The following is a 26383-nucleotide window of genomic DNA, read 5'->3' as shown; positions in this document are numbered from 1 at the left end:
AGGTCATTAATTCCTGACAACTGCATCTGCTTGTTAGAGGTGGGGAAACCACAACTTAGAGCCTTGCTCAATAAGAGCGGCATCGGCAGGGATATTAGATGCTCTCTAATTCTTTTACTCTCTAGATTAAACTATCCTACTAGGTGCTTTAAGTAGTCTGGTTTAGGAATCAGAGTTCTCTATACTTTCTTGTTTATTTTTATAGCACATTTTCCTGTTTGAAGTATGTCTGCTCTTTCATTAAAGGAAATATTTTTCTCTCATGTTATTAGCAAGCCATTGTACCTTCGTTTTAGCCAAGAACTCTTTAACAAGCAGAATGTTTATGTGCCTAGGGGCTGGATTTTTTTTAAGCTCGCTTTTCTTTGGAACATTCCTCCTAAGGTGCTTACCTTCCAGTATCACCTCTTCTCCCTTCCCCCTTAACAGGAGCATCCTAAAGCAGCTGGACCGTTCTGCTGCGCCAGGCCAGATGGGGAAGATCTCGGCTGGGCTCAGTCATGCGTCTAGGATGAGCTTATGGTTGCCTAGGGCTGGTTAGGCCAGGGTGGAGAGGCAGAGAATTTGGGCCATTTTGGAAATCAGTGCATAACCCCTTGCTGATTTGTAGAGTCTTATCATGTGTATGTGGGTTTTGCTAGTGAAAAGAGGAAGTGAAGCTCTTTGTTTGTATTGCTGTGAGGTCACTTTACACCTAAACTTAAGAGACTTTAATGAAAATGTACTGGTAGAGTTTCTGCTGTGGTGCAGTGGGTTAAGAATCTGACTGTAGCAGCTTGAGTCACTGAGGAGGTGCCAGTTTGATTCCCTGCCCAGCACAGTGGGTTAAAGGATCTGGTGTTTCTACAGCTGTGGTGTAGGTTGCAGCTGCAGCTTGGATTCAGTTCCTGGCCGGGAAACTTCCACATGCTGTGGATATGGCCATTTAAAAAAAAAAAAAAAAAAAGAGGAGGGGGAGGAGATGAGGGAAGGGGAAGGAGGACTGGTGAAGAGAGTCTGATAATATTAGAGATTATGTGGTTTATTACGTATATTATACATTTAAGTTTTTTATTGAAGTGTAACCAACAGAGAGATCAATGCACAATCCTAGAGAATTAGCTCAGTGAATACTACAAAGTGAACGTAACTGTGTATTCAAGTCAAGAAACAGGAGATCCTCTGCACCCCCAGGATCCTCCCTCTGTCCCTTCTCAATCTTTACTTTCTCCCTTTTTCCTCCCCAGAAGTAATCACTGTCTTAATTCTTATAAGCATAGATGAGTTGTCTTCCTATGAGTCTTTAAATTGTCCAGTATGTGGATTTTGTGTCTGGCTTCTTTCTCTTAACAGCATGTGGCCAATGCCAGTTTTTAATATCCAGAGCTCTGGCTAGTGAAGGGATAATAGGCATTGATGTTTTCCTCTAAAAGCTTTCAGGGCCTTTTCCCTTCCTTCAGCATATTCTTCTGTGACATCTCAGTTTACGCAATACTTGCTACAGTTAGTGTTGTTTCTGCAGTCCCTTTCAGTTCCAGTATCATAAGGGAATTGATTGTTGTGGTATTTGTTTCTTTCTAGTAGGAAATAAGCAATATGTTTAGGAGAGTAGTGTGGGTATAAAAATGAAGCTTAGAATCCACTGTTCCTGCTACCTGTTGGGAAAATCAGAGTAGAAAATCAATAGGGGCAAACTAAGACTGGAGTCAACCTGACTAGATAATTAAATTATTCAAAATACTGAAAATGTTTAAAACTCTTTTTCTTCAGCCTGTTGGATTCATTGCATGGCTCCGCTCTTCTTAGTAGTTTAATCCCAGACACTGGTGGAATACTTAACGTGATGCTGAATCACGTCTCGCGGTAGTCAGTGAATTGATACATTTGACTGATGGAAAGGTGTTACTTTACCATCCTAGGATCCTCTGGGAACTCCTGCTGCTCTTTCTAGTTTAAATAGGCACAATATTTTGAGTAAGAATTTAAAGAGCATTTTAAAATCAATTTGGGACCCATTCCCATCCACTTTAGAATCATTTTCTGGTGTATCCTTTTACTGCGCTCCTATCACTGGGCTAGGATTCAAAAAGGAAATGTCTGTTTATTTTATTCACTTTTCTTCAGGAAAGGCAGTGGTGAAGTGAGTCATTAGCACATTGTACTTTCCAATAGCTCTTTGACCTTAATCTCTGGGGCTGTAAAATCAATGGGGAGACGCCTGTTGTATCACGAGTGATGAAGAAAGCCCATGATAGATATATCACTGTGAATGTTTCAAGGAGAAATTAATGTTGTGTCTGTAGATGCTAGTCAGAAATCCAAGATAAGCAGAGATGTGTATCTTCCATGTGTAGCACACATGTACCAAGAAATAAATACAGGCTGTTCTCTGGACTATGATCACTCCTTTATCATGTTACCCTGCAGACAGAAGGATTGGAAGACAGAGAGTTGTTCCCATGGTGGTTCACTTCTTCTGAGTGAGTCCAGTGATTGAATCCATCCCATGCTATGTTACTATTTCATAAAGGTGGGACAGTTGCAGGTCGTGAGGGAGGCTACAGCAGCAGTGGGGCCTAGGTGGAAACCAGCAGAACCACAAAACACCCATATAGTAGTTTGTGGGGCTGGCCCAAGAGAGCAACATTTCACAAAATGTGCTCCACAGACCACCAGTTCAGAAGGATGTTAATAGATGGTGTGGGGAGAAAAAAGCTTCCATCGCTAAATGGTGTAGAGAAAACCAAGAGTCCTGGCCAAAGGACCTCTCAGGGCCTTTCATGAGCTCGTGGATGTGAATATATGGTGTTTGTCATTATATCGCCACAGACTCTTGTTTTAGCATAAGTCTCACAAAGCTTGGGTTTTATATAAAATGCCTTGGGTAAAATGACTCTAGAATTTGGATCTTCCAACATTTTTTCTTTCTTCATCTCCTAAAATAATTTTGAAAAACATAGAGATAGTCACACATTTTTTAAGCTTATATTTACATTTTTTATCAAAAACATAGATGTAGTAGATTCATTTCTGGCATATTTATTTTAGATGTGGGCTTGAAACATGTTTTCATCCAAACCTTGGAGCTACAGAGTTATTTAAGAATAATATCTGCTGTCTAACCTAACTGGCACAACCAGGCCTTCTTATGAAATAAATCAGACATTGCTCTTCCTCAGAGGGGGATCTATTTATGAATTTCTTGGTGCCTTTGAACATTTCATGTAGTAGGGCAGTGTACCTAGAAGGATTCTGGATGGGCAAGAGGTATGCCTTAATTAAGAAGATGTGGGAGATGTACCCAATGGAATACTACTCAGCTGTAAAAAGAATGAAATAATGCCATTGACAGCAACATCGATGCAACTAAAGATTATCAGACTAAGTGAAGCCAGTCGGAAAGAGAAGGACAAATATCATATGATATCACTTATATGTGGAATCTAAAATGAACCTATGTATAGAACAGAAACAGACGCACAGACTTGGAGAGCAGACTTGTGGTTGCCAAGGGAGCAGGGTGTGGGATGGATGGGAGTTAGTAGATGCAAACTTATTACATTTAGAATGCATGGCCAATGAGGTCCTACTGTATAGTACAAGGAACTATATTCAATCTCTTGGGATGGAAAATAATGGAAGATAGTATGAAAAAAAAAGCATATATATGTATGTATGACTGGGTAACTTTGATGTACAGCAGAAATTGATACAACATTGTAAATCAACTATAATACAAAATTAAAAATATAAAAAAGAGGTGTGCCTTAGAGTTTATGAAGACAATGGAGACAGTAAAGGAGAGAGAGAAAAGGAGATTGGCAAATGTGTTCTTAGGCAGGTCACTTTTAGAAACACATGAAGGCTCAAGATCTAGACATTTATTCCCTCAAATAAAAGTATACAAGCCTATGTGTACCCTGTGTCACTTTCCTCCAGGGGCATGTATACTGGGGTGAAGCTCCTTCCTGGGGAGTTTAAGAAATACTCACGTCCTCTCAGAGGGTGAACTCCTTTATCTAAAGTAAGTGATCCTTATTAAATAACCAAATGGCCTGCCTGGCTAGGAAAATTACTCACCTCACGAGGTGTTTTTTCTGCTTTCAACTGGAAGTCATACTGCTAAATTGTGCAGTGGAATTTCTTTCCATCAGCAAAAACTGAGTAGTCACAGCAGAATCTCCAGACGGCTTCATATTTTCACACAGTATAGAGATCTGCATGTACTGTTCTCACCTTGTACCCAATTCCTGTTGATTACCGGACATGCCTCATTTCCTCTATAAACTTGCATCACTAAAAAGGCAGTAAATTATTACTCACTTTGTTAAACCTACATACTTTCCTATAGGAGAGGAGAGATGTAAAAGTATGCTTATTTCCCACAGGGTGCTTAGGCTAGTCGTGATACATGTTATGCATTCCGCGTCATTCTTTATTTATTCCTTGGCATTTTCAGCCCTGGCAACAGGCAGATTGTTTTGAAATGAGAATGCTTAAGCTAGAAGCCACCTTGGGGATTGTCTGGGTTGCGGGAGAGGAAAGTGAGATCAAGAGAAAATAAATGACTTGCTCTAGGTGACATAATTTAGGGTCCTAGTTACCAAACTAAGTCTTACTGGGATGTTTCTCCCATTAGATGTCCATTCTCCCTTAACCCTTTTAAAAAAAAAATAAGAGCTTGGACAAAGTTCTCTCTCTAAAATGGGAATAACTGTTGTGTTTCTCACTGTCCAAAACTGTCATGAAGTTCCAGTGAGATAAAGCTGCTGTAAATAGAATGATGATGAGGCTTCTTACCTCACTGTACTAGATTATTGTATCATCCCCTAATGCTCAAATGCAGCCTGTGTTACATGCAGTTGTTTGAAGAGTCTCTTGTTACGCCCATTTCCCAACTGCTCTGTATTTTTATACTATCTGGGTAGTAGATGCCCCAGCCTTCTCTTTCGTTTCTATTTGGTTGAACCACGCAACCCTGCCAATATTCAGCCATTTCAGATTTATAAGAAGAGCAGTTTTATATATTTTTTTTCATTTTTCAAAGTTTTATCGAGGTATAGGTAATTTACATGTTGTGTTAATTTTTGCTATACAACAAAGTGAATCAGTTATACATATACACATAACAATTCTTTTTCAGATTCTTTCCCCCTATGGGTTATCACAGAATATTGAGTAAAATTCCCTGTGCTCTACAGCAGGTCCCTGTTGACCATCCATTTCATATATAATAGTGTGCATTTTTTGGTGGTATTATTTTTTGGATCATCAAACTTGGTATGTGGCCAGAGGTACATGGTGAGTTCTACTGGGCAGAGACACTTTATAAATGTTCTAAGTGAATGAAGTATGTAAATCTTCATATTAGCAGTAACCCCCTAGATTTTGGCCTACTCCAAAAGTGCACATGGAGTTGTATGAGTTTCCATCTTCCTGGTTGCTTCTATAAGCATCTAGACTACCCAACAGAGCAGTTCAGGTGGAGGTAAGGGCGTGGGTGACTGGTTCTTGGAGAGTGCCTGTTCTTTCAGCCATTCATTTGGCGCTTCATCCTTGGACACAGTAAACGGTGCTGTGTGCAAGTGGTGATATCACTCCTTCAAGAGATAGAATTCCACAACTGTCCGGAAAAATTTGGTGATCTGCAGAAGGAGAACAATGAACAAATTCATTTGTTTACTTTTTTTTTTTTTAAACTAAATACTACAACACTTTCAGTTTAATCAGAATACATTCAGGGAGATTGACTGACCCTGTAAAATATGAGACTTCCAGAACACAATTATAGTGGTCAACTATAAGTTATTTATAAAAAGTATAATTGAGTTAGACACCTTTATTTGATTTTTAAAAAGAAAATAGCCCGAGGAAATGAAGTCTGAATAGAATTATGATTCATAATTAGCTGATCATGTTCCATACAATTGTTGAACTTGGGCCTGATAACGCCTTCTCTTAGCCTAATCCTTAAATTTCTCATATCTAAATAGAACATGTTTAGTTATAACCATGTTTTGTTCTTAATGCATTTGTGAATCTCTAATTTCCTTCAATTTATTTAGAAAGGTCTTTAAGAGCTTGGCTACTTCAAAAAGTCATTTAGATAACTGCTCATGTTTCGTGCTAATTCCTGAGCTTTTAAATGAAAAACCATAGAGGATATGTTTTTTGCCTTTTTTTTTTTTTTTTTTTTTTTTAAGCACAAAAGACATGAGCTATCTAGCCACCCACAATCCTCTGAGGAATAAAGATGGGATGGAAGAATGAAGTGGCAAAAAAATGTCTATCTAATTTTTAGACGCAAAATTTTGCATTTTAGGAATGAACAATATGAGTAGAAAACTTTTTAAATTTTATTTGTGAAATGTTAAAACCTGGAATATGATTTTTCACAGAAAGAGCCTATCAGTGAATTTCACGTTTTCTTGACAAATGCCATCCTCTTTAGAAGTTCAATGTTTAAAGCGGATGAAATGGGGGACTGCTTGCTTGAAAGAGGTGTTCAGGGTGCTCAGGCTTCAGGGACAGGTCCACAAAGCAGTTTTGTCTGATGAACCACCTTCAAGTCCCGCTCAGACATGGGGATGCTAGGCCTCTGCTCTTGTAAATCTCACACTACACAACCCCAGACTCAGCAATCTGGGGACCCTGTCTGTTTGGCTTCTCACTCAGGCCAGAGCACAGTCCTGAGACAGTCGGGGACCATCCAGATATAGACAGACAGACATTGAGGTGAGTGAATGAAACCCTTCAGGCCCCCTCACGGAGCCAGCGCCCCCTCTTCACTTCACCATTCCTCAGACAACCTCACTTTAAAATGGCCCTTTCTGTACTTAGCAACTCATATTTTCATCTCCTCTGTGTGAGTTTTTCAGGGAGGGCATTCTTGACAATTTGGAGAGAATTCTGTGTCAAGGGGGACTAGCCACACTGTGTTCACTTTCAGGTGTCCACCCAGTGCATGTGCCCCAGGCCTTGAACCACCCGGAGTGTCCCGTAGCTAAGCACATCCCACTCTGAGAATCAGGACCGATCCTCCCTGAACAGTAGAGGGAAGCGGTCTTACTGATGCTAAGATTGTGGGAGGCTGTTTTTAGATCTGAATGGCTAATATATGCAAAGGAAATGCAGTCAAACCACCGTGAGATAACACTACACTCCCCCCTGAGTGACTCAGATGAAAAAGACTGACAGTAACTGGATGAGGCTGTGGAGCCCTTGGTACTGGGAATAGAAATTGTCACAACCACTTTGGACAACTATTTGACCATATTTATTGAAGTAAATATGAGCCTTATTAAGTGACCCAGAGTGGTCCCATTGTGGCACAGTGGAAATAAATCCAACTAGGAACCATGAGGTTGTGGGTTCGATCCCTGGCCTCACTCAGTGGGCTAAGGATCTGGCATTGCCATGAGCTGTGGTGTAGGTCATAGATGTGGCTCGGATCCCACATTGCTGTGGCTGTGGCGTAGGCCAGCAGCAACAGCTCCGATTAGACCCCTAGCCTGGGAACCTCCATATGCTGCGGGTGTGGCTCTAAAAAAAACAAAAGACAAAAATAAATAAATAAGTGACCCAGAGTTGCTAAGTACAGAAAGGACCATTCTATTTCTAGTAATTATCCAAGATAAAGGAGTACCTAGGCCAACCGAAAGGCCTTTTATTCATATACGTATAGAGGAATGTTTGTAGGAGCATGGTTGAAAATAACCCCCCAAATATCTATCAATAGCAGAATAGTGGCCATGAAATGATAACATGATTCGGTTGTTGTAGTGGTGACATGCACTACATATAACGGTATGGTTGTTGTATCTACAGTAGACAGTGGAAATATGAAAAAAAAAAAAAAAAAAAAAAAAAAAAAAAAAAAAAAAAAAAAAAAAAAATTATACACAATAAAGTATAACAGAGCAGTGAAAAATGAACTGCATGCAACAGCATTGATCAATCTCCTAGGGACAATAATTAATACAAAGTCAGATAAAAGAATATATACCTTATGATTCCCTTTATTTGAAGTTTAAGGTCAGGCAAGATTAATCAATGATGGTAAGAATCAGAATACGGAATTTATTGTGGGGACAGAGATGTTGAGTGGTTGTATATCAGCAAGGATCCCTTTGAGGCTGTGGAATGTTCTAAGGCAGGATTGGAATGGTGGTTACACAGTATGTACACACACACGTATATGTATGTACTTGTATGTAGACACGTGTGTATGCAAAAACGTTTAGCCATATACTTAAGACTTATATACTTTGCTGTATATAAATTTTAAAAGAAAAATCTTAATATCTAATTTATAGTATTTTAGAGAATACAGTAGAAAATAAATTGAGGCATTCCCATTGTGGCTCAATGGTAACTAACCTGAGTAGTATCCATGAGGATGCAGCTTTGATCCCTGGCTTTGCTCAGTGGGTTAAGGATCCAGTGTTGCCATGAGCTGTGGTTTAGGTCACAGATGCAGCTTGGATCCAGCATGGCTGTGGCTGTGGTGCAGGCTGGCAGCTACAGCTCCAATTTGACCCCTAGCCTGGGAACCTCCATATGCACAGGTGGCAGCCCTCAAAGACTAAAATAAAATAAAAAATAAATTGAGGCAGTTGAAGGAAACGGGAGTTTTTCTAGAAGCTGCGAGAGTGTGTCCATGATTCTGGGTTTCTGGAGCCAAGATTAGAAGAAGTGGTGTTGCTATGCTGGTGGCACATACTAACTAGAGTAGAGAAGGTAGGAAATGTTTTACGTGGTTCCTCTTCATGGATTTTTTTCTACTTCTTCCTATCAATAGCCATATTGTTTATTTCTTTTTTCAGTCTGAATTCTTGTCCTCTGTTCCCATGGCATCACGGTCGAGGCAATGGACAATGTTGAGAGTTACAGAGGGGACATCGAGGCAGTGGTTGTATATCAGGCATCTATGCTTTGTGGGGGAAAAGCACCACCTTAACCTGCGGCTGGCAGAGAGGTTGGGATGGTGATGTCATAGAAACTTCCAGAGAAGGAAACATTCTGGGTCCTGAGACGTAAACATGGAAGGTGTTGGTTATAGTGCAACCAGTGAACAGAGCAAAGGCCACTTGGAGAAAGAGGAAGGCTGATAGTCACACCCTAATGGGAACCTGAGGGGAAGCAGAGGAGAGATTTTTGTCCAGCCTTTTTGATCACAACTAGCTGGTTACCCAAATTTGAGGTTTAAGTTGGGACATATGATAGGGTTTTTTCTTGTACTCCGTAAGCCCCTACTGGCCTTGGCATTCTTCCTGGTCCTTCATGGTGGTTTTCCTAAGGAGAATGAGTTATAAGGGAATATTTTCGATTACATGCTGTGCATAAATGTGCATTACAGTACAATACACACTCTGATAAAGAGTAACATGAGCAGGTACTGGACCATATGCTGTGCCAGGTGTCACTTAACTTTACCAGTTTCCAGCTGGGTCGAAGCTGGAATGGTGTAGAACTTATACAACAAATAGGGGTTGGGTTGTCATTTGAATGTCATTGAAAATGTCATAATGTCACTGAAATTAAGTTAAAATTGCATGTGTCAGATAAAAGATGTCACATAGCTATCTTTGGCTACTTAGAATGTGAAACAAACAGATAATGATTCATCGTGGACTCCATTTGCCTTTTTATGGGAAGATTCTGCTAGTAATGTTGTGCTACCATGGTTCAGTTTTAATGTAGAAAATTGATATTTTAAGATCCTTAATAGAAGTTTTATTCAAATGAATATGAAGGAAGTAAATATAATTTGCAATGGAACACTAATAGCCAAGTCTGTTAACTATTAACTTGTAAGCCGCCCTGAATAAAATAGATGACTACTAATTTTTTACTTTTAACCTGTCACATTCTGTTTATTTTTAATTACCTTTGCAAATGACTCTAAAGCCTTTTTTCTAAAAGAACCGTATTTTGGTTTCTCCTCTTCCAAATCATTTCCATTTCCCCTTGGGTCACTGTCTTAGTCCAGCTGTGCTGCCCCTGACTGGGTAGCTTAAAAAGTACAGATATTTATTGCTCCCCGTCCTGGAGGCTGGGAAGGCCCAGATCAAGGCAGCAGCATGGTCACCTTTTGGTGAGGGCCTTCTTCCACTTGCAGATTTCTCCGTTGTTTGCTCAGATAGTGGAAAGGGCTAGGCATCTCTCAGGAGCCCCCTTTATAAGGCTCTAATCCCAATCATGAGGGTTCCTCCCTCATGACTTAAGTGCCTCCCAAGGTCTGACCTGCTAACACCATCATCTTTGTGGGGGATGGGGGGCAGTTAGAATTTCAACATATGAATTGGGGCAGGGGAGGGGGGGACTCAAAACATTGAGACCATAGCCGTCACCACATGCAAATGACTTTAGGTCTCTATTGCCAGTGATGATTGCCGTTCTCTTTATTCCTGAATCTGCTGTTCCTGCTGCTGGATATATTTATACTTGAGCATCCCCGCCTGACCTTCTAAGTGTCAAACGTACCTCTTCATCTGCCTCTTTCCTTCACAGAACTTTCCATAAAACCAGCAGTGTCTTTTCCTCTTTCCTCAGATTAGAAGCCTCGCAGACACCTCTGACGTCTCTTCCTCTCCAGTGCTGTGTTGGCCAGTCAAGCACCATGCCTTGTCAGTTGTTCCTTCAAAAAAAACTTCGTTCCTTCTTGTCCTGATTATTCTCACTGTCATCAGCCTGGCTTGTCACCCGTCTCACACTTGCATTATTCCTTCAGCAGTCAAACTTGTAATCTCTTCTCACCAAGCCATGTGCTGGCCAGATGCATTTCCTTAGAGCCTGCCCTTGATTATATCTTCCTCCTGCTCACAACCCTTTAGGATATTTCCCTGTTCTCAATAAAATTGGATCCAAACCTAGCCTGGCTTTACGCAGCTTTTTTTCCAACGCTTCACCTTCCTGAAACTTCTTTTCCAGCCAGTGGTTTGACTCATGATTTCCTGATCCCCTTTCCTGCTCCAGTGTCCACCCATGTAGAGCATTCACCCCTTCCTGCCCATCTGTCCAGCATCTCCCCAAGTTCAACCCTAATGAAGTCTTCCTTCCTTGTCTGTGCTGCAGGCACCCTTACCTCCAACTTCCTCGAGTAGCTCTTTGTAAGCTCATAATTTAACCTCTTCAAGTTTGTGACCTCTCTTCTGATGATGATAACTTGACTGATTTTCACTTCTTAATTTTTACATAGTTATAAGTACAACTAGACTCTAAGTATCTTCTAAGTAAGCATCTTGAGCCTGACCTGTATGCTCCATAATACTTAACAAACTCTAACACTAGAACATAAGCTCTGTGAAGGCTGGAATCTTTTGTCAGTTTTATTAACTGGTAAATCTCTAGTATCTAGACTAGAACCAGGTACATATAGGTGCATAGTAAATATTTGTTGAATTATGGATGTTTAATACAGATTTGATTTGATTAAATTGTTGTTGCATTAAATGCTGCTAGCATATCTCATTTACTACACCTGAGAGATACTATAGTAAAAAAGAGAGGGAACTGGAGTTCCCATTGTGGCTCAGAGGAAATGAATCTGGCTAGCATCCATGAGGATGCAGGTTTGATCTCTGGCCTCGCTCGGTGGGTTAAGGATCTGGCATTGCCATGAGCAGTGGTGTAGGTTGCAGACATGGCTCGGATCTGGCATTGCTGCACCTGTGGCGTAGGCCAGCAACTACAGCTCCAATTCGACCCCTAGCCTGGGAACCTCCATGTGCTGTGGGTGTGGCCCTAAAAAGACAAAAAAAAAAAAAAAAAAAGGGAAGAGAGAATGAAGTTTATAGCCAGAATTTGTTCAACCAGACTTGACTTTTCCTTTTAAAACAATTGTTTTCTTGCAGATATTAATGAATGCCAGCTACAGGGTGTATGCCCTAATGGTGAGTGTTTGAATACCATGGGCAGCTACAGATGTACCTGCAAAATGGGATTTGGGCCGGATCCTACCTTTTCTAGTTGTGTTCGTAAGTAATCACTTTTTATTCGTATTTTGAATCAGTTTTGAGGGGAGGGTTGGGGAGGAGTATCCAAAAGAAGGTGAAGACTCAGTGGCTGGCTGAATATCATAAATATGCAGGAAAATGTCATGAAAAAGGCAAGAGGGAGAAGGCGGCTTGATCTACTACAATAAATCTATTTTATGAAATCTTTGCAAAAATGCAGTTTTATTGTGTTCAGAAAAAAATGGTAGCTAAAACTCAAGGTAGAGAACAGGGACACAGAAAACATATACTTTGATGCAAAGAAAACAGTTAATTAAAATTAGGATACTTAAGAGATGAAAACAGATTTTTTTTTCCTTCATGAGTGTTTTTAAGCATTATTTAGGTGGGATTAAACTTTGTCCCAGCTTCTGTCTTTAATTAATCCAAATTCTGAGTCATTTGAGTCTGATTTAATGACGTTTCACTGTGCTTTCTTGGTTGGAAGAGTCTGGGAAATAGTTACCAAGGCCCTATGTTTCAGAATTTTTAATCCAGTTCTAATGTCAAATATTCTATTCTGTTGTCCTCACAAATCACCAAAATGTGTCCCTGAAGTTAAACTGTTTTGCCTTACGAGTCTGTCTCTAGGGTTTTCTTTTTTACTTAGTAAGGGTAAAAATCCTCCCTCAAACGTTGTGTTCTAATATTGGTATAAAGGTGTAGTTTCTCCAAAGAGACTCTCTTGCCTCCAAACCGAATCCAGTGTAATCACTCCAGATCACCTACAATTAGAAATGCATGTATTTTAGATGTAAAGGACTCAAACACAGAATTTTTAAAAGATTACCTTATTTTTAAGGTACTTGTGTCCACTGTTACAAAATAGGTAAACACTACAGATTTTTTCAAAGCCATAGATGATAATAGTTAGACATTTTTAACTAAGGCATGGTGGAAAACTGTCAAGATAATAGTAAGAACGATTCTGTATTAATTTTTGTCTTGCTAGATTTTTGTTTTTATTTACCCTCTTTTAAATGTGACTTTGGTATATGTTAAACTGTATCCTTCTGGTCCCCAGTTTTAAATTTGCCACATTGTCCAGACATGTTCTTCGCGAAGGTCCCATTGTGGAGAACCATGCATCTCTAACTCTGTGCCCTAAGGTGATGGGTAGACATGAGGAAATAAAGACAAATGTAGTAAAATAAAAATGGCAGTCTCATTGATCACTTTTAGACAAGTTCGTTGAGTGTTTTGAGAACATCATTACCCATTACTGCTGTTTTCCTTTAAAACCTATCAAAAGCAGATTACAGAATTTTGCACATAAGTTCTTTACTCCGAGTTCTTTCACAGACAGTTCTGATCACAAAGCAGACAGACACCTAATTGTAGGGCTTTTTTAGACCATGAAATTATGTTTGCAAACAAGGTACATTTGAAAACTCAAGCAGAGATTGGGAAATTTCAGGCCAAAAATCACAGTGTTGACAATATCCAGATAATTTGGGGATAATTTCTATCTGATTGGAATTACATGAGTAAGTATTTTAAATACAGTTTTATAATTTAAACAGAAGAGATTTTGAGAGTTCAGATAACAGAATTTACTATGAGTATTTTTTTTCTTCCCTAAGTAATTTGCCTTGTCCAGTTGAAATAACGACATTGAACATTGCATATTAGGTAAACTTGGAGGACTGTCGCAAAGTGTTTTATTTGACTAGATCTGATGTCTAGAGCTAAGGGCAGACATCCAGGTTTTAATAAGATTGTAGAAATCTGCCAGTGAGATGTTTGAGATACTTGCACATTTCCTTAGCATTTATTTTCCCTGTCATTGCCCAGATAATACTGAACTTATTAAATAACCATCCATTCGTATTTGAAAAAATAAATAATTCAATTTTATGGTTCAGCTACAACAGCTAGAATGATAAGTATAAGGAGACGTTTGTTGCTAGTTAAGTGTTCCAGTTCAAAGTTTGAAGTTAAAGCCTGGGCTTCTTACCAGCGTGGAGTGGGCAGATTTATTTCTCTTTCCTCTGAATTTACCACATGTGACATCAGAGAGGTATGCAGAGTTCCTTTAGGATTTGTGACTTGGTTCAGTCTAGTCCGGTTTGTGGAGGAACTATGTCTTGAAGTCGATGGGGAAGTCTGAAAAGAGTTGAGAAAGAATGAGGGAAGAAAGTGATCCTTACAAAGTAAGAGAAGAAAATCCTGGCAAGGTGATGGTACCTTTGATAGTCCCGGGGAGGGAGCAGAAGGCAGCTGGGGGCCATACCCATGCAGGCACACACACAGAGACACACAAAGGCACTGGGCAAATCTGTCGCTTATTGTTTGGAATAAATGTTCTTGTGAAGTCTAAAAACAGCCTTGGATAGAGCGCGGAAGCAGATGGAGGAGACTGACCATGTGCATTCAGGCAGCATGAATTTAGGGCATATCCAGGCCATAAAAGGTGTGGCTGACTCTGTGAACTCAAAGAAATGCACTTGGCAGGGCCCAAGGAGCAATGGGAAGCTCTCCCTGTTCTCAAAAACACAGAGGTGAACACCCTCAGCATTCCTTGACGGCAGCCAAAGGTTGCAAGCACTTGACTTTCTCTCCTTGCCCAAGCTCTGTCCTTGACTTTGCCGTCCTGAAAGAGGAAAGGAGGAGGGTTCTGGCATTTGCCACCCCTGACCTCTCTGTCTGTGGATAAGGGCACTACTGCAACAGCGTTCTCCAGACCTGCCTCTACTTATCTCTGGGGAAAGGTGAGACTCCAGGATTTCTCAGCAAATCCAAGGCAAATACAATACCCTTTGCAATTGGAGTAGGAGAGTTTCCTGACTTGCTGAGCTGCAGCTAATTTTCTTCAGAAATTTAAGAGCTCCAGGATGGATGCTCCAGAGGGTGTGTCCACAGATTCTGTAGAAAAGGGCCCAGATAAAAGAATACTGAGCCTGGGTATTTGCCATTCCATAGTATTCTTGACCCACAGACTTGGTGCTAGTTGACAGAAAGAGAGGGTTAGAAAGAAGATGAGTTTCAGAAGTTGTGCCCTAACTCTAGAAATCCTAAGATGACGAACCCATCCCTTCTAAAAGTCAGTGATATTAATGAACATCTTTTCTTTGTAGTTTCTGCAGCTTCTTCATGAGGTAGGTATTATTTTACAAAATAGGGAACTGAAGCTAGGAGAGTCTAAGTAACTTCATGAGATCGTAGAGCGAGCAACTGACATTTGAGGTTTAAAATTGGGTTTTGCACCTTCAAATTTAGGATTCTAGATCAGGGGTTGGCAATTATATATAGCCTATGGGCCAGATCTGTCCCAGTGTCAGTTTTTGTGAATAGTTTTATTGGAACACAGCCATGTCCGTTCATTTGCATATTGGCTACGGCTGCTTTCAAAAGGCTGCCACGGCAGAGTTGAGAAGTTGCCACAGAGACCACATGGACCACATAGCCCAAAATATTTATTTTGCCTTTCACAGAGAAAGTTTGCTGACTTTTGGCTAAATCAGTGTTATCCAATAGAATCTTCTGTGGTGATAGGAATGTTCTGTATCTGCATTGTCTGATGTGACAATGCTAATCGCAGGTGGCTTGTGTAACTGAGGGATTGAATTGTAAATTGTGTCTCACTTAATTGTGTCGAGGTAGCAGTATGTGGCAAGGGGCTAATGAATTGGACCTCATAGTTCTAGATCCTTGTTTTATAAAGCTGGTAGGGTAAATTACTGCTAGATGTCTTCCTTTCCTCCTAAAACATGTTTTTCTTCCTGAGGTGGTGGTTTTGTCCATAGTGACATTGTTCTCCTGGGACTTGAGGCTGGGAGCCTGTGTCAGCCTGCGTCAGACTCTGTCATCTTCTTTGGTCTCTAAGAAAGTCATTAAATCTTCATAGTCTATTTTATGCCTTTTTCTTTATTTCCACCTCTTCTGTGGCTGTCTCAGCTCAGGCCCCTAGTTTTCCCCACTTTGTGGTCTCAGTGTATCATGACCTGGAGGTTGGAAAGACAAATAGATCTGTGCCAACTGTCTGTTCCCAGATAAAAGCAGAAACAACAAAAACCATGATAGTGACATAGAAATCTTTACTCTTACCTACCAAGTACCAGGCACTGTGATAAGTACTTTATATAGATTATCAAATATGATACTGATAAGATTTCTGTGAGGTTTATATTGTCATTTTCCTATTTTAGAAATGAAGAAACTGAGGCCCAGAGAGGTTAAGGATCTTTCCAAAAGTCACACAGCCTATAAGTGGTAGAACCCAAATTTGAAAGTTCATTTGTCTTACTCTACAAGCTGCGCCTTTAATCAGAGAGAAAAAAATAGTCTAAATTGACTGGAGCAAGTAATCTATTTAAGCAGAGTCACTACTTAGTCTCACTGTCCAATAGCTAGCCCGATTTTGCAATGGCCTCAGCATCATTGCTTCTTTTATTTTGGTTCTCACAGAATTTGTTTTTAATAGCCCATTTCCTGTAAAGGATGCCTAGTGGCTCCTACTCGGCTAGGAAAGTCATCTGTCAGACTCTTCATAACAATGTTACCTGCTCCTCACACCTGTATCCCAACCCTCATAACACAGGGACCTTCAGCTTTAAAGGCTTGAAGCTCTAATGTAAAATTTTATCCAAGAAGTGAATGAGGCTATTGGAGATGTTTGGGGAGGGAGGAGTGAAAATAAACTCGTAGGAAAGTTTAGCTCTCTGCTCACTTCTCAAGTCCTCTCCATTTTTCAACTTCTTCCAAGTACCAGATTAATTTATATCTGCTTAATAGTATTTACATTTATCTTTGGATTGATAAGAACAGCATGCCTTTGAAAGTACAATCAAAGTTGGTTGTACAACCCTATAATTAAGTATAAATTGTTGAATACACTATTGGGGAGCCCAAATATGAGAACCACAGCCTCTTACCTTCTTACTGGGGTTTATAATTGAATCACCCTCAACTTTGGATATATGGTAAAGAGTCTATGTGGGTAGCGAGCTGTATGGTTATTACTTTGGAAGGTTTCTCCCATGTCTGTAGCCAAGAGCAAAAGATTTGTTTTCTTGACTGACTAATGTCATTTCCAGTAGGTTTTATGCTTCTAAAATGTTTTTCCCCCTGTCTAGAGTACCTGAATCTGTTCACCCGAATCTTAGCAACACATCCTGCAAAAAATACAATCTGCAAAATCCACGTTGTGGTGTACCTACATGTGTGAACCCATCTGCACACTTTGTGGTTTCTCCTCAGGACCGTATCCCATACCCATTTCCACTAATTCTTTAGAAATCTTTGTGTAATACTGATTTTTTTTAGTATGGTGTTAACAACCTTATGATGTAATGAAATGTATAATCGTGTATACCATATTTTAAGTAATACATGTGGTATGCTAATGAATTGTCCTTTACCACCAGCCTACCAATCTTGGGCTAAAGAAACTCAGACAATAGAAACACCAATCTTGCATCATTCTAGGTAGGGTATTGTTTCTGGGTTTATGTGTCATCTTAACCAGAATGTGAAAATACTAGAGGTGTTTAATGAAGTAGGTGGAATTGCCATGCATGTCTTTTGAAATGATAAAAATATTAACAGGTAACTTAGGTATTCAAATAGAGGCCCTTTTAAAAGTACATCCTGTTAGATATCTGAGGAAGATATAAATTTACATTTTTTGATTGACGTAATTATAGAGCAAAGAAAATTTGAAACATGGCAATACTAGTGAAAATTAGGTCTGTAAGCTAGACTTTTTCAATGGCTTCCTCCCGGGCCTAAGATACTATCACTACCCTGAATATGTGAGTGCAGTGGATACAGGGAAGTGAGCATAGAGAGGTCACTTCAAGGAACCAATGTCACCATTTGCCAATGTCCAGGATTTGGGGAACTCTGCTTTGAATAGCTCTAGTTCCTGGGATCTAGACCTAACTTAATGCAATTAGTGTTATAATTAAGCCCTATCATGTATAAAAGTCTTTCGTGAGTTGACCTGACATCATTTCTATGGAAATGTGTTGTGAATTCCAAACACTTAGGGAGAAGAAATTTTGGAGCAAAATCCTTGGTGAACTTATTATCCTAGAACTATGTTCTTAAGATTATACTACACACACACACACATAGACACACACACAGAGAACACACATACATGATATATAAGGAAGAGTCAGTCATTCTAGGAGCTTATTATCCTTTGGGGGGTAATAATCATACTCTTAAAAGTTCTTTCACTTTTGTTCTGTGACCTTTGTTCATCCATAGCTGACTTGTACAGACTCCAGAAAGTGATTAGAAGGGAGAGGGAAAGACTCAAACTGCTCCCTCTTAACCACATTTTTAGAAGTATTGGGCAAACCTGGCTTCAGAGAACAGACTTGTGGTTGAGACAGGTGAGGCGAGAGGGAGGAGGATGAACTGGGAGTTTGGGGTTAGTAGATGCAAACTATTACATTTAGAATAAATAATTGATGGGGTCCTACTGTATAGCCCAGGAGACTATATTCAGCTTCTTGGGATAGACCATGATTGGAAGATAATATAAGAAAAAGCATATATGTATGTATGCGTGTGTGTATGTATGTGTGTGTGTGTGTGTGTGTGTGTGTGTATGACTGAGTCACTTTGCTGTACATAAAAAATTGGCACAACATTGTAAATCAGCTGTACTTTAATAATAATTTAAAAAAAACCCTGGTCTTATTAGAGCAACTATACATTTTGAAGCCTTGGGAAGGTTTCCTTTGCTCCCCTCAATCCCCTGCTCCCATACTCCCATCCACCTACATATTTTTTGGACTGTTTTCACTTTGTTGAAATTCTATCCCTAAGCAGTGGTCATGTTGTGTACAGATGCCCTTGAGAGGGTGGAGATAATCTGCTTTTATTAATAAGGGAGGCTGACATGTATTTTGTACCTACTCCGAACCAGAAATTTAGCCTATGATATTTCTAGTCTATATATTGAGCTTGTTAGAATTCTAAGGAAGTTATTGAGGCTCAGCCAGATGTTGAAGTTCAGTCAGTTAGGATTCTTTCCGGAGAAATGGAGCCAGTAGTGTGGGTGGATCTGAAGGGATTTTTAAGGAATTGGCTCACATGATTGTGGAGGTTGGCAAGCCCCAAATCTGCAGGTAGGTTGGCAGGCTGGAGACCCAGGGAAGAGTTAATGTCACAGCCAGAGTCTGAAGGCAGTCTGCTGGCAAAATTCCTTCTTCCTCTGGGGAGTTCGGTCTTTTTTCTCTCAATGCCTTCACTGTTTGGACGAGGCCCACCCACATGCCAGAGAGTCATCTCCTTTATTCAGAGGCTGCTGATTTAAATGTTAACCTCATATGAAAAATACCTTAATATCAACATTCAAATGTGTATTGGACCAAATATCTGGGTACTGTGGTCCAGCCAAGTTGACACACGCACAAACTATCACAGCTAGTCAGGGTGACTTCCCTAGGTTATATTGCTGGCAAGTGGTAGACCCACTGTATGAACCTGGGTCTGCCTGGCTCTAAAACCCCTTGTTCTCTTTACTGTGCCGTAGTGCCTTAATTAAATCATGTTGTTTCTTGTAGCAAAGATGTTGGGCTTTTGGAAGAATGAAAATTAGGTCTGAGCAGGAAGAGAAGGTCATTTGCAAGCACCAGGTGCTGGAGGAATTGGGTTAGGAAAAGGCAAATTGAGAAAACCTTATTTGGATAGTAATGTGATAGAGAAGAGCTTTTGTTGGTATGGGAGAAGGAACAAAGAGCTGACCATCAAGCTTGGTCTATTCAGCAGTTTTGACTGGCTCTGTAGAACCTTCTCCATGCATGTTTTCATTGGAAAATGATCTTGAAGGCCGGGGTGTGTCTTTGTTTGTATGTGCCGTATATGCCCAATAGCTGTTAAGATGAATAAAGTCTTATCTAAAAGTAAGACTCCGTTTTTATGGAAGAGGCAGAATTAGGATGGAGCTATTGGATACACTTTGGTTGGATGAACATTTTCTGAGGGTTTAGGATATCAGCTCTTCTTTCTCTCATGTACTGTCTGGCTGGACTGGGAGCCTTTCTGGCATTTTCAGTCAGAAGCTGCTCTCTGCCTCCCACTTGCTGGCCGCTGGCCCAGCATGAGACCAGATGTGGCCCTGCAGGCTCTCACAGTCCTCAAAGCAAGAGGAGGCATGGTGACTTGGGGTATCAACTGTGTTCAGTTCCTGATTTCTGTGATACCTGGTTGTTTACCAAATTTTGCGCTAGACCTACTTCTATTGTGGCTGAATATGAGACAACAAACAAAGTAGTGATTTTGAAAATAGGTGGCCAGGTTTATTTGGGCAAGTTTATTTTCATTGAAATTATTTCTTTTCACTTATGCACACATAGCTGATTTTTAACACTTGCTGAAATGGAAGAAGGGACCTGATGAGACAGGGACATTTGATGTCCTTGACTCTAACACTTATTTAGGGGAGTTCCCTGAGGATTGCAGTGGGTTGAAGATCTGGTGTGGTCATGGCTGTGGCTCGGGTCGCTACTGTGGCATGGGTTTGCTCCCTGGCCCAGGAACTGCTGCGTGCCGCAGGTGCAGCCAGAGCAACCCAACAAAACTCATTTGGTAAATTGACCCTAAATCAAGAGGGATAATGCCCAAAGTCTAGATAGACTTATTCTGAAGTATGGCTTCTAATCCAAACTTCAGGGTTTGTTTTACTATTATGTGAAATGTCGATCTGGTTTTTGTTGTTTCTTGGATGACGTCAGGCCTTGTCTCTCTGCTTCAGCGGATACCCCTGTGATCTCGGAAGAGAAGGGGCCCTGTTACCGACTTGTCAGTTCCGGAAGGCAGTGTATGCACCCTCTGTCTGTTCACCTCACCAAGCAGCTCTGCTGTTGTAGTGTGGGCAAGGCCTGGGGCCCGCACTGTGAGAAATGTCCCCTTCCAGGCACAGGTAAGACGTGCCATTCTCAGCCACACAGGCACCCAGGAGATGCTTTTGGCAGCGTGGGTTATTTGTGGTTTCTGTCTTTAAAATTAGTTACGAATACTACAATGTGTTTTTATCACTTTTGTAGAAACCGTGAACATAGGAGGTTGAATCAGTGGAAAAAATTACACGCAAAGAGATTTTTCCCATTTCTGTGAAACATTAGACTTCCTTTTGGATGTTAAGAAAAGCCATTACATTTTATTCCTAGCTTCTCGGGCCCCAAGTCTGCTCTTTGAAAGTGTGGAGAGACCAGAAGGCCCAGCTGGGCTTGCACTTTCCTGATGATTGACTGCTTACTGCCTGCCAGGGACTAGTGCTGGTGCAGGTTAACTCTTTCATTCAGGTATTGAACAGGTGCCTGGCAGGTTCTGTTAAGAACATTGTGCTTGATTTCTCCAATTGGAAGTGGAGAAAACTATATTCATGATTGACTATATGTGATGAAGATTAATAACTCAAGGGCAGATTCTGCCAAAGCTCCTATGAACTTCTGGGTGGAAGGCAAATATTCACAAGCCGATAATTCTTTATCCTTCAGTTGAGTACATAATTGCCTCATACCCTGAAAGTATACATTTATCTAAGTGTCTTCTACAAAGGAGTCACCTACTTCTCAAGCAGGGTCAAGTAGAGGTAAATGGAATAGAAAAAAATATACCTACAAATACTGAGCATGATGCTATCAAAAAAAAAAAAAAGAAGTGCCCCAATTTCACTGGCATGGGGTGGGCATAAAAAGGGCTGCTCAATTTCTTGTTTGATAGGCACCTAGGGAAGTGCCCTAACTCTTACAGGGCCATTTAATGTCTTAAGCCTATAACTTAATGCTGATGCAGATATGATTTCAATATAAATTTAAATAGTATGAGCCACCTTCATTGATGACTAGGATTAGAAAGAACTGATGGAACAGAGAAAGTGTAATGTTGATGGTATTTTGGGATACTGAGTAACTTTAGGCATCTCCAGAAGGCCCTACTATCTTCCTGTGGGATCTGATCTGCTCACTATTAAAAAGTAATATTCAGTGCAACTAATAATCTTGATAATTCATAGACCCATTTCTCTTTAAATTCAATTTTGATAGCTTTTATAACCTTACATGAAGCATAAATCAAGAAGGTGAAAATAACACAGGAAGACTTCCATCAAGTACAGCTACTAAATTTAAAAATAATATTAAAGATAAAAATTTGGCACGAGCTATTTTTCGTTATATGGTGATTTTCATAAAATTAATGTTTAGTTCATCAATACTTTCAGATTCTTGATAGAAAAAAAAATGTTTTTTTCTGGAAACAACTAGATCGCAAGAAAATTGTATTTTGTAGTTAAACCTAAGAATGAGGTTCTACCATTTCCTGTGTGATTCTTAGAAAAACAACATTATAACATGCTTTAAAGGAATATTTTAGAGTTTGATTTTTATTGAGAACTAATTTTAGGTCCAGAACATTTGTGGGAGACCTCTGATTCAGTGGAAGTAAAAAGTGACTTATTTTACTTTCAATTTTCAAAGTAGAAATAAAAAAAGTTAACCGTAAGCTCCTTGGTGTTTGCATGTGGTAACTTGCCTCCAATACCAACACCAAAGGGATTAGGTGGATTTTTCCTCCTCAGGCCACACACTGCCTGGCCTCCCTTGTCTTTCCCTTTGACTTATTCCTGGCGATTATGCAATGGAGGTTAGCAAATCACATGTGCCCAGTCCCAGTCCTTTCTTTTTCTTTTTTTTTTTTTTTTTTAAGCCTACAAAACCACTTTCCTGGCTGGGACAGCAGTTCTAGGGCACAGAGTATCTTCTTGTCCTGAGGAGAATTCCACCAATTGGTCATGGTCAGGCTCTTGCTCCCTTGTCATCCCTTTCCTTGAAAATAACTGCATTCTGACTTGGCATGACCTTTTTTCCTTTGTGTCTACCCTTCATCTCTTTAGCATGTGTGCTTTGCTGTATTCCTGCTCACCATCCTGAGAATCTAGCTTCAAAACCACTTGCTCTTTTCAAGCCTTCCTAACCAGCCTCTCTATACCAGCTGATGATCTCCATTCTGGCCGTGTCCTTTGGTTTCTTCAACTGGAAATAAATTAGGAAGATTTCAGTACCTCATTTCCTTCCGTAGTGATTGCTTTTTCCTTTTTTAACCTTCTTGCTGATCATTTAACTTAGATGTTACTGAGTTCCTGGTTAATCGCTAATGAAGTTATACCTACACAAGAGGGAGAAATCAGATATTTTGCTGATATCACACACACGTACACACACACACACACCCATGGAATGTATATAATATAGTATGTTCTGTACCTAAAAATTTAATGTATTACATATATTTTCTGTGTGTAATACATACTGTGATATAGGATATTAAATATAAAATTTGGTGTGTATAATGTCTCCTGATTTTTGGCTGACATGATATATAAAATATATGTTCTCTGTATATGCTATATATATAAAATTCTGATTGGGTAGGATAAGGAATTAATAGAGAAATATTTAGTAAAAGAAAAGGTTGGATTTTTCTGTAAATTTGCAAGTTTGACAGAAATTCCAGCATTTTGCATCTGTTTTTAAAGTTTGTAAATGTAACTTTATTAAGAGATATTCATCATGATATTTTCCTCTGTATAAGTTTGCACTTTTAGATTTTTAAAAGGAATATTTTCCCATCCCAAATCTAGCTGCTTTTAAGGAAATCTGTCCTGGTGGAATGGGTTATACGGTTTCTGGCGTTCATAGACGCAGGCCAATCCATCACCATGTAGGTAAAGGACCTGTATTTGTCAAGCCAAAGAACACTCAACCTGTTGCTAAAAGTACTCATCCTCCACCTCTCCCAGCCAAGGAAGAGCCAGTGGAGGCCCTGACCTTCTCCCAGGAACAGGGGCCAGGAGCGGCGGAGCCAGAAGGTGAGACTGGACATGGACCACGATCTAGCGACTGTCTGTGTGTCTTTGCTTTAGTTTCCCTGTTTATACCCTTTAGAACAAGGGTTTACAGCCTCGGCACTATTGGCAATTTGGGGTGGATAGTTTTTTGATGTGTGAGGGCTTGCTCTATGCCTTGGAGGAAGTTTAGCAACATCATCCCTGGCTTCTAACCTCTAGATGCCAGTAGTGCCTTCCCCCTTCCTGTTGCTGGAATCAAAAAGGTTCCCAAGGGAGTTCTCTTGGGGCTCCGTGGGTTAAGAACCCAACGTAGTATCTGTGGGGAAGTGGGTTCAATCCCTGCCTTCACTCAATAGGTTAAGGATCCGGTGTTGCCACAGCTACTGCAAAAGTGGCAGATGCAGCCCAGATCCCCTGTTGCTGTGGCTATGGCATAGGTCTGCAGCTGCAGCTCCAATTCAATCCCTAGCCCAGAAACTTGCATATACCACAGATGTGGCCCTAAAAAGAAAAATAAATAAAAAATGTATGCAAGCATCGCTTTCTGTCCCCTGGGAGCAGATACCCCTGATTGAGAACCACTGCTCCAGAGTAATGTATACTTAGCAGGTGACAGGATTCCATGGTAATCTCAGGACATTGGCTTGTGTTTGGGAGCTACTGTTTATTCCTGGAGAGTGTTTTAGATCCTTCAGGGATGAGCTCAAATTCTTTCCTATGTCTAGAGGGCCATTTAATATGTATTCACTTTAAAAAGTGGAAACCATAGAGCTAAAAAAGTTAAAGCATCAGCTGAGCATGAAATAGAGTCCCACAGGCAGACAGGGATGAGGGGAGGCAATGAAGGAAGATAGGGTCAATGAAAGGGATCTTGGAGATCACCTAGTGAAGTCCCTTGATTCACATTTTGAGAAACCTGAGCCTTAGAGCTCCTGGCTTGCAGATGTCCTACAAAGAGTGTGTGATGGGAACAGGGAGCACATTTTTCCAAGGAAGTGGTTAAGGCCTCCTACTCCAGAGCGAAACTGGAGACAGTTGGCTCTGACTCTCTGGTGTTCAGAAAGACGGATTATCAATCTCTGTCTCTTCATGTAAACCAGCCTGTCCAGTGCTTCACATAGCTTCGTTACCACAAAAGTGCTCACCCCAGATGGGAGGAACAAAAATCTTAGCTGTGTGTGGAATATGTATTGGCTTTAATAAAGCTCTTGTTGGCTTTTCACAGTTGAGTCTTAGGTCAGAAGTCAGGGTGACAATTTGCAGGGTTTGTGAGGAGAGAAGGTGCCCAGGTTAGTGAGGCATTCGGAGCTTGGCAGGGTCCCCCTCCTGGTAGAGCAGCCTCTCTTCAGGGCTCTGAAACTCTGTATGGCCTTTCATTTGCTGCACTCATCCTTGCTTAGGCAAATCAGTTAGAACCTTACCTGGAGTTGATGATGTTGGCCAGTTTGCTCCTGTGCATTTGGCCAGATGTTTGCAACTCTTCTTCCAACACACAAGCAGAAGGATGGGCTCTGGTCCATATTCTGCCTCAAGCGTTTCTTGGTGGTAGGTTAGGCAAGGTAGAAGGTTAGCTGACTTTTCCTGACCACAAGAACATTGCAGCAGTGGTAACAATCTGGTGCCCTGATTGGTTTTTTGAAGTTAATGCATCTACCAAATCTTTATAGCAGTGTTTATGGAGACATTGACTTGTAAGAAAAATCCCTGTGATTATTGACCTAAAGCTTGAAGACTAATACTAGGTACTGATTTTTGAAAAGTGTTCCAAAATAGAAAGCCATAATCGCTGCTACCCCCACCCTCTAATAATGTTGATGATTATGTAATATGTGATTTCTTCAACACATGAATGCTAATCTCTCATTAGATCTTTCTGGCTTGTGATTTTTTTCCCCACAATCTCGTTAGCATATCTTCCTGAAAATGCTCACAGGGATTCATTAAAGATCAGTATGCGTCAAGAATGCTGTACCCTTTCTTGTCTCCTATTGAAATAAGAGCATTCTTTTCTTTCTAAACAATGACATCAGAAAGCATTTCAAACATAATTTATTATGTTTAGGAGAAGTATAATGGAAACGGTTGTTTTCTAAGGCATGGGAAGTTCTACAAAATTGAGATTAAGCATGAGATAATGTACCAGGAAGTTCTGCCTCCTTTAACTTTTTTAGTTAATGAATGAGTTGGAAAGAACTTTATCACATCTGCTACCTGAGCTCTTATAATTGAGGAATGGTGTAATACACATACTTTTCCCGTCAGTCGTGTAAAATTCTCCAAAATGGTAGATGACCGTAATTCTGCATTTGACTGAGTTTGATTCTTAATCCTTTTGGATACATACTGGATTTCTGTTGCTCTTTAAAAATTGAAATATTATGTATTTCAGTATTTAAGACAGTGGACTCTCTTAAATTGTACTAATATCCTTCTTTCTTTTTTCGTTTTAGTGGCAACTGTACCTCCTGAGAAGGTAATGTATTCATTGTTTGTAAGGTGCTTTTTTTTAAAGCCTTAAATATATAATATGTCTGTTGTCCATCACATGGTTTAAGGAAATACAGAATTCATTCATTCAAAACATATTTATTGAGCACCA

General features: G+C 40.2%; 1 protein-coding gene across 1 annotated transcript in view; it reads left to right on the top strand.

Annotated features, from left to right (window-relative positions):
- Positions 1 to 26383, top strand: part of LTBP1 (latent transforming growth factor beta binding protein 1) — a 423791-nt gene that overhangs the window by 259999 nt on the left and 137409 nt on the right. Inside the window, 4 exon segments of the mRNA XM_021087653.1 lie at positions 11835 to 11957; positions 20689 to 20856; positions 23578 to 23805; positions 26235 to 26257. Coding sequence (XP_020943312.1) covers positions 11835 to 11957; positions 20689 to 20856; positions 23578 to 23805; positions 26235 to 26257 — 542 coding nt within the window.

This window comes from Sus scrofa, chromosome 3 (assembly GCF_000003025.6).
Source record: "Sus scrofa isolate TJ Tabasco breed Duroc chromosome 3, Sscrofa11.1, whole genome shotgun sequence".
Classification (NCBI taxonomy): domain Eukaryota; kingdom Metazoa; phylum Chordata; class Mammalia; order Artiodactyla; family Suidae; genus Sus; species Sus scrofa.
This window is presented reverse-complemented; position numbering and strand designations above follow the sequence as displayed.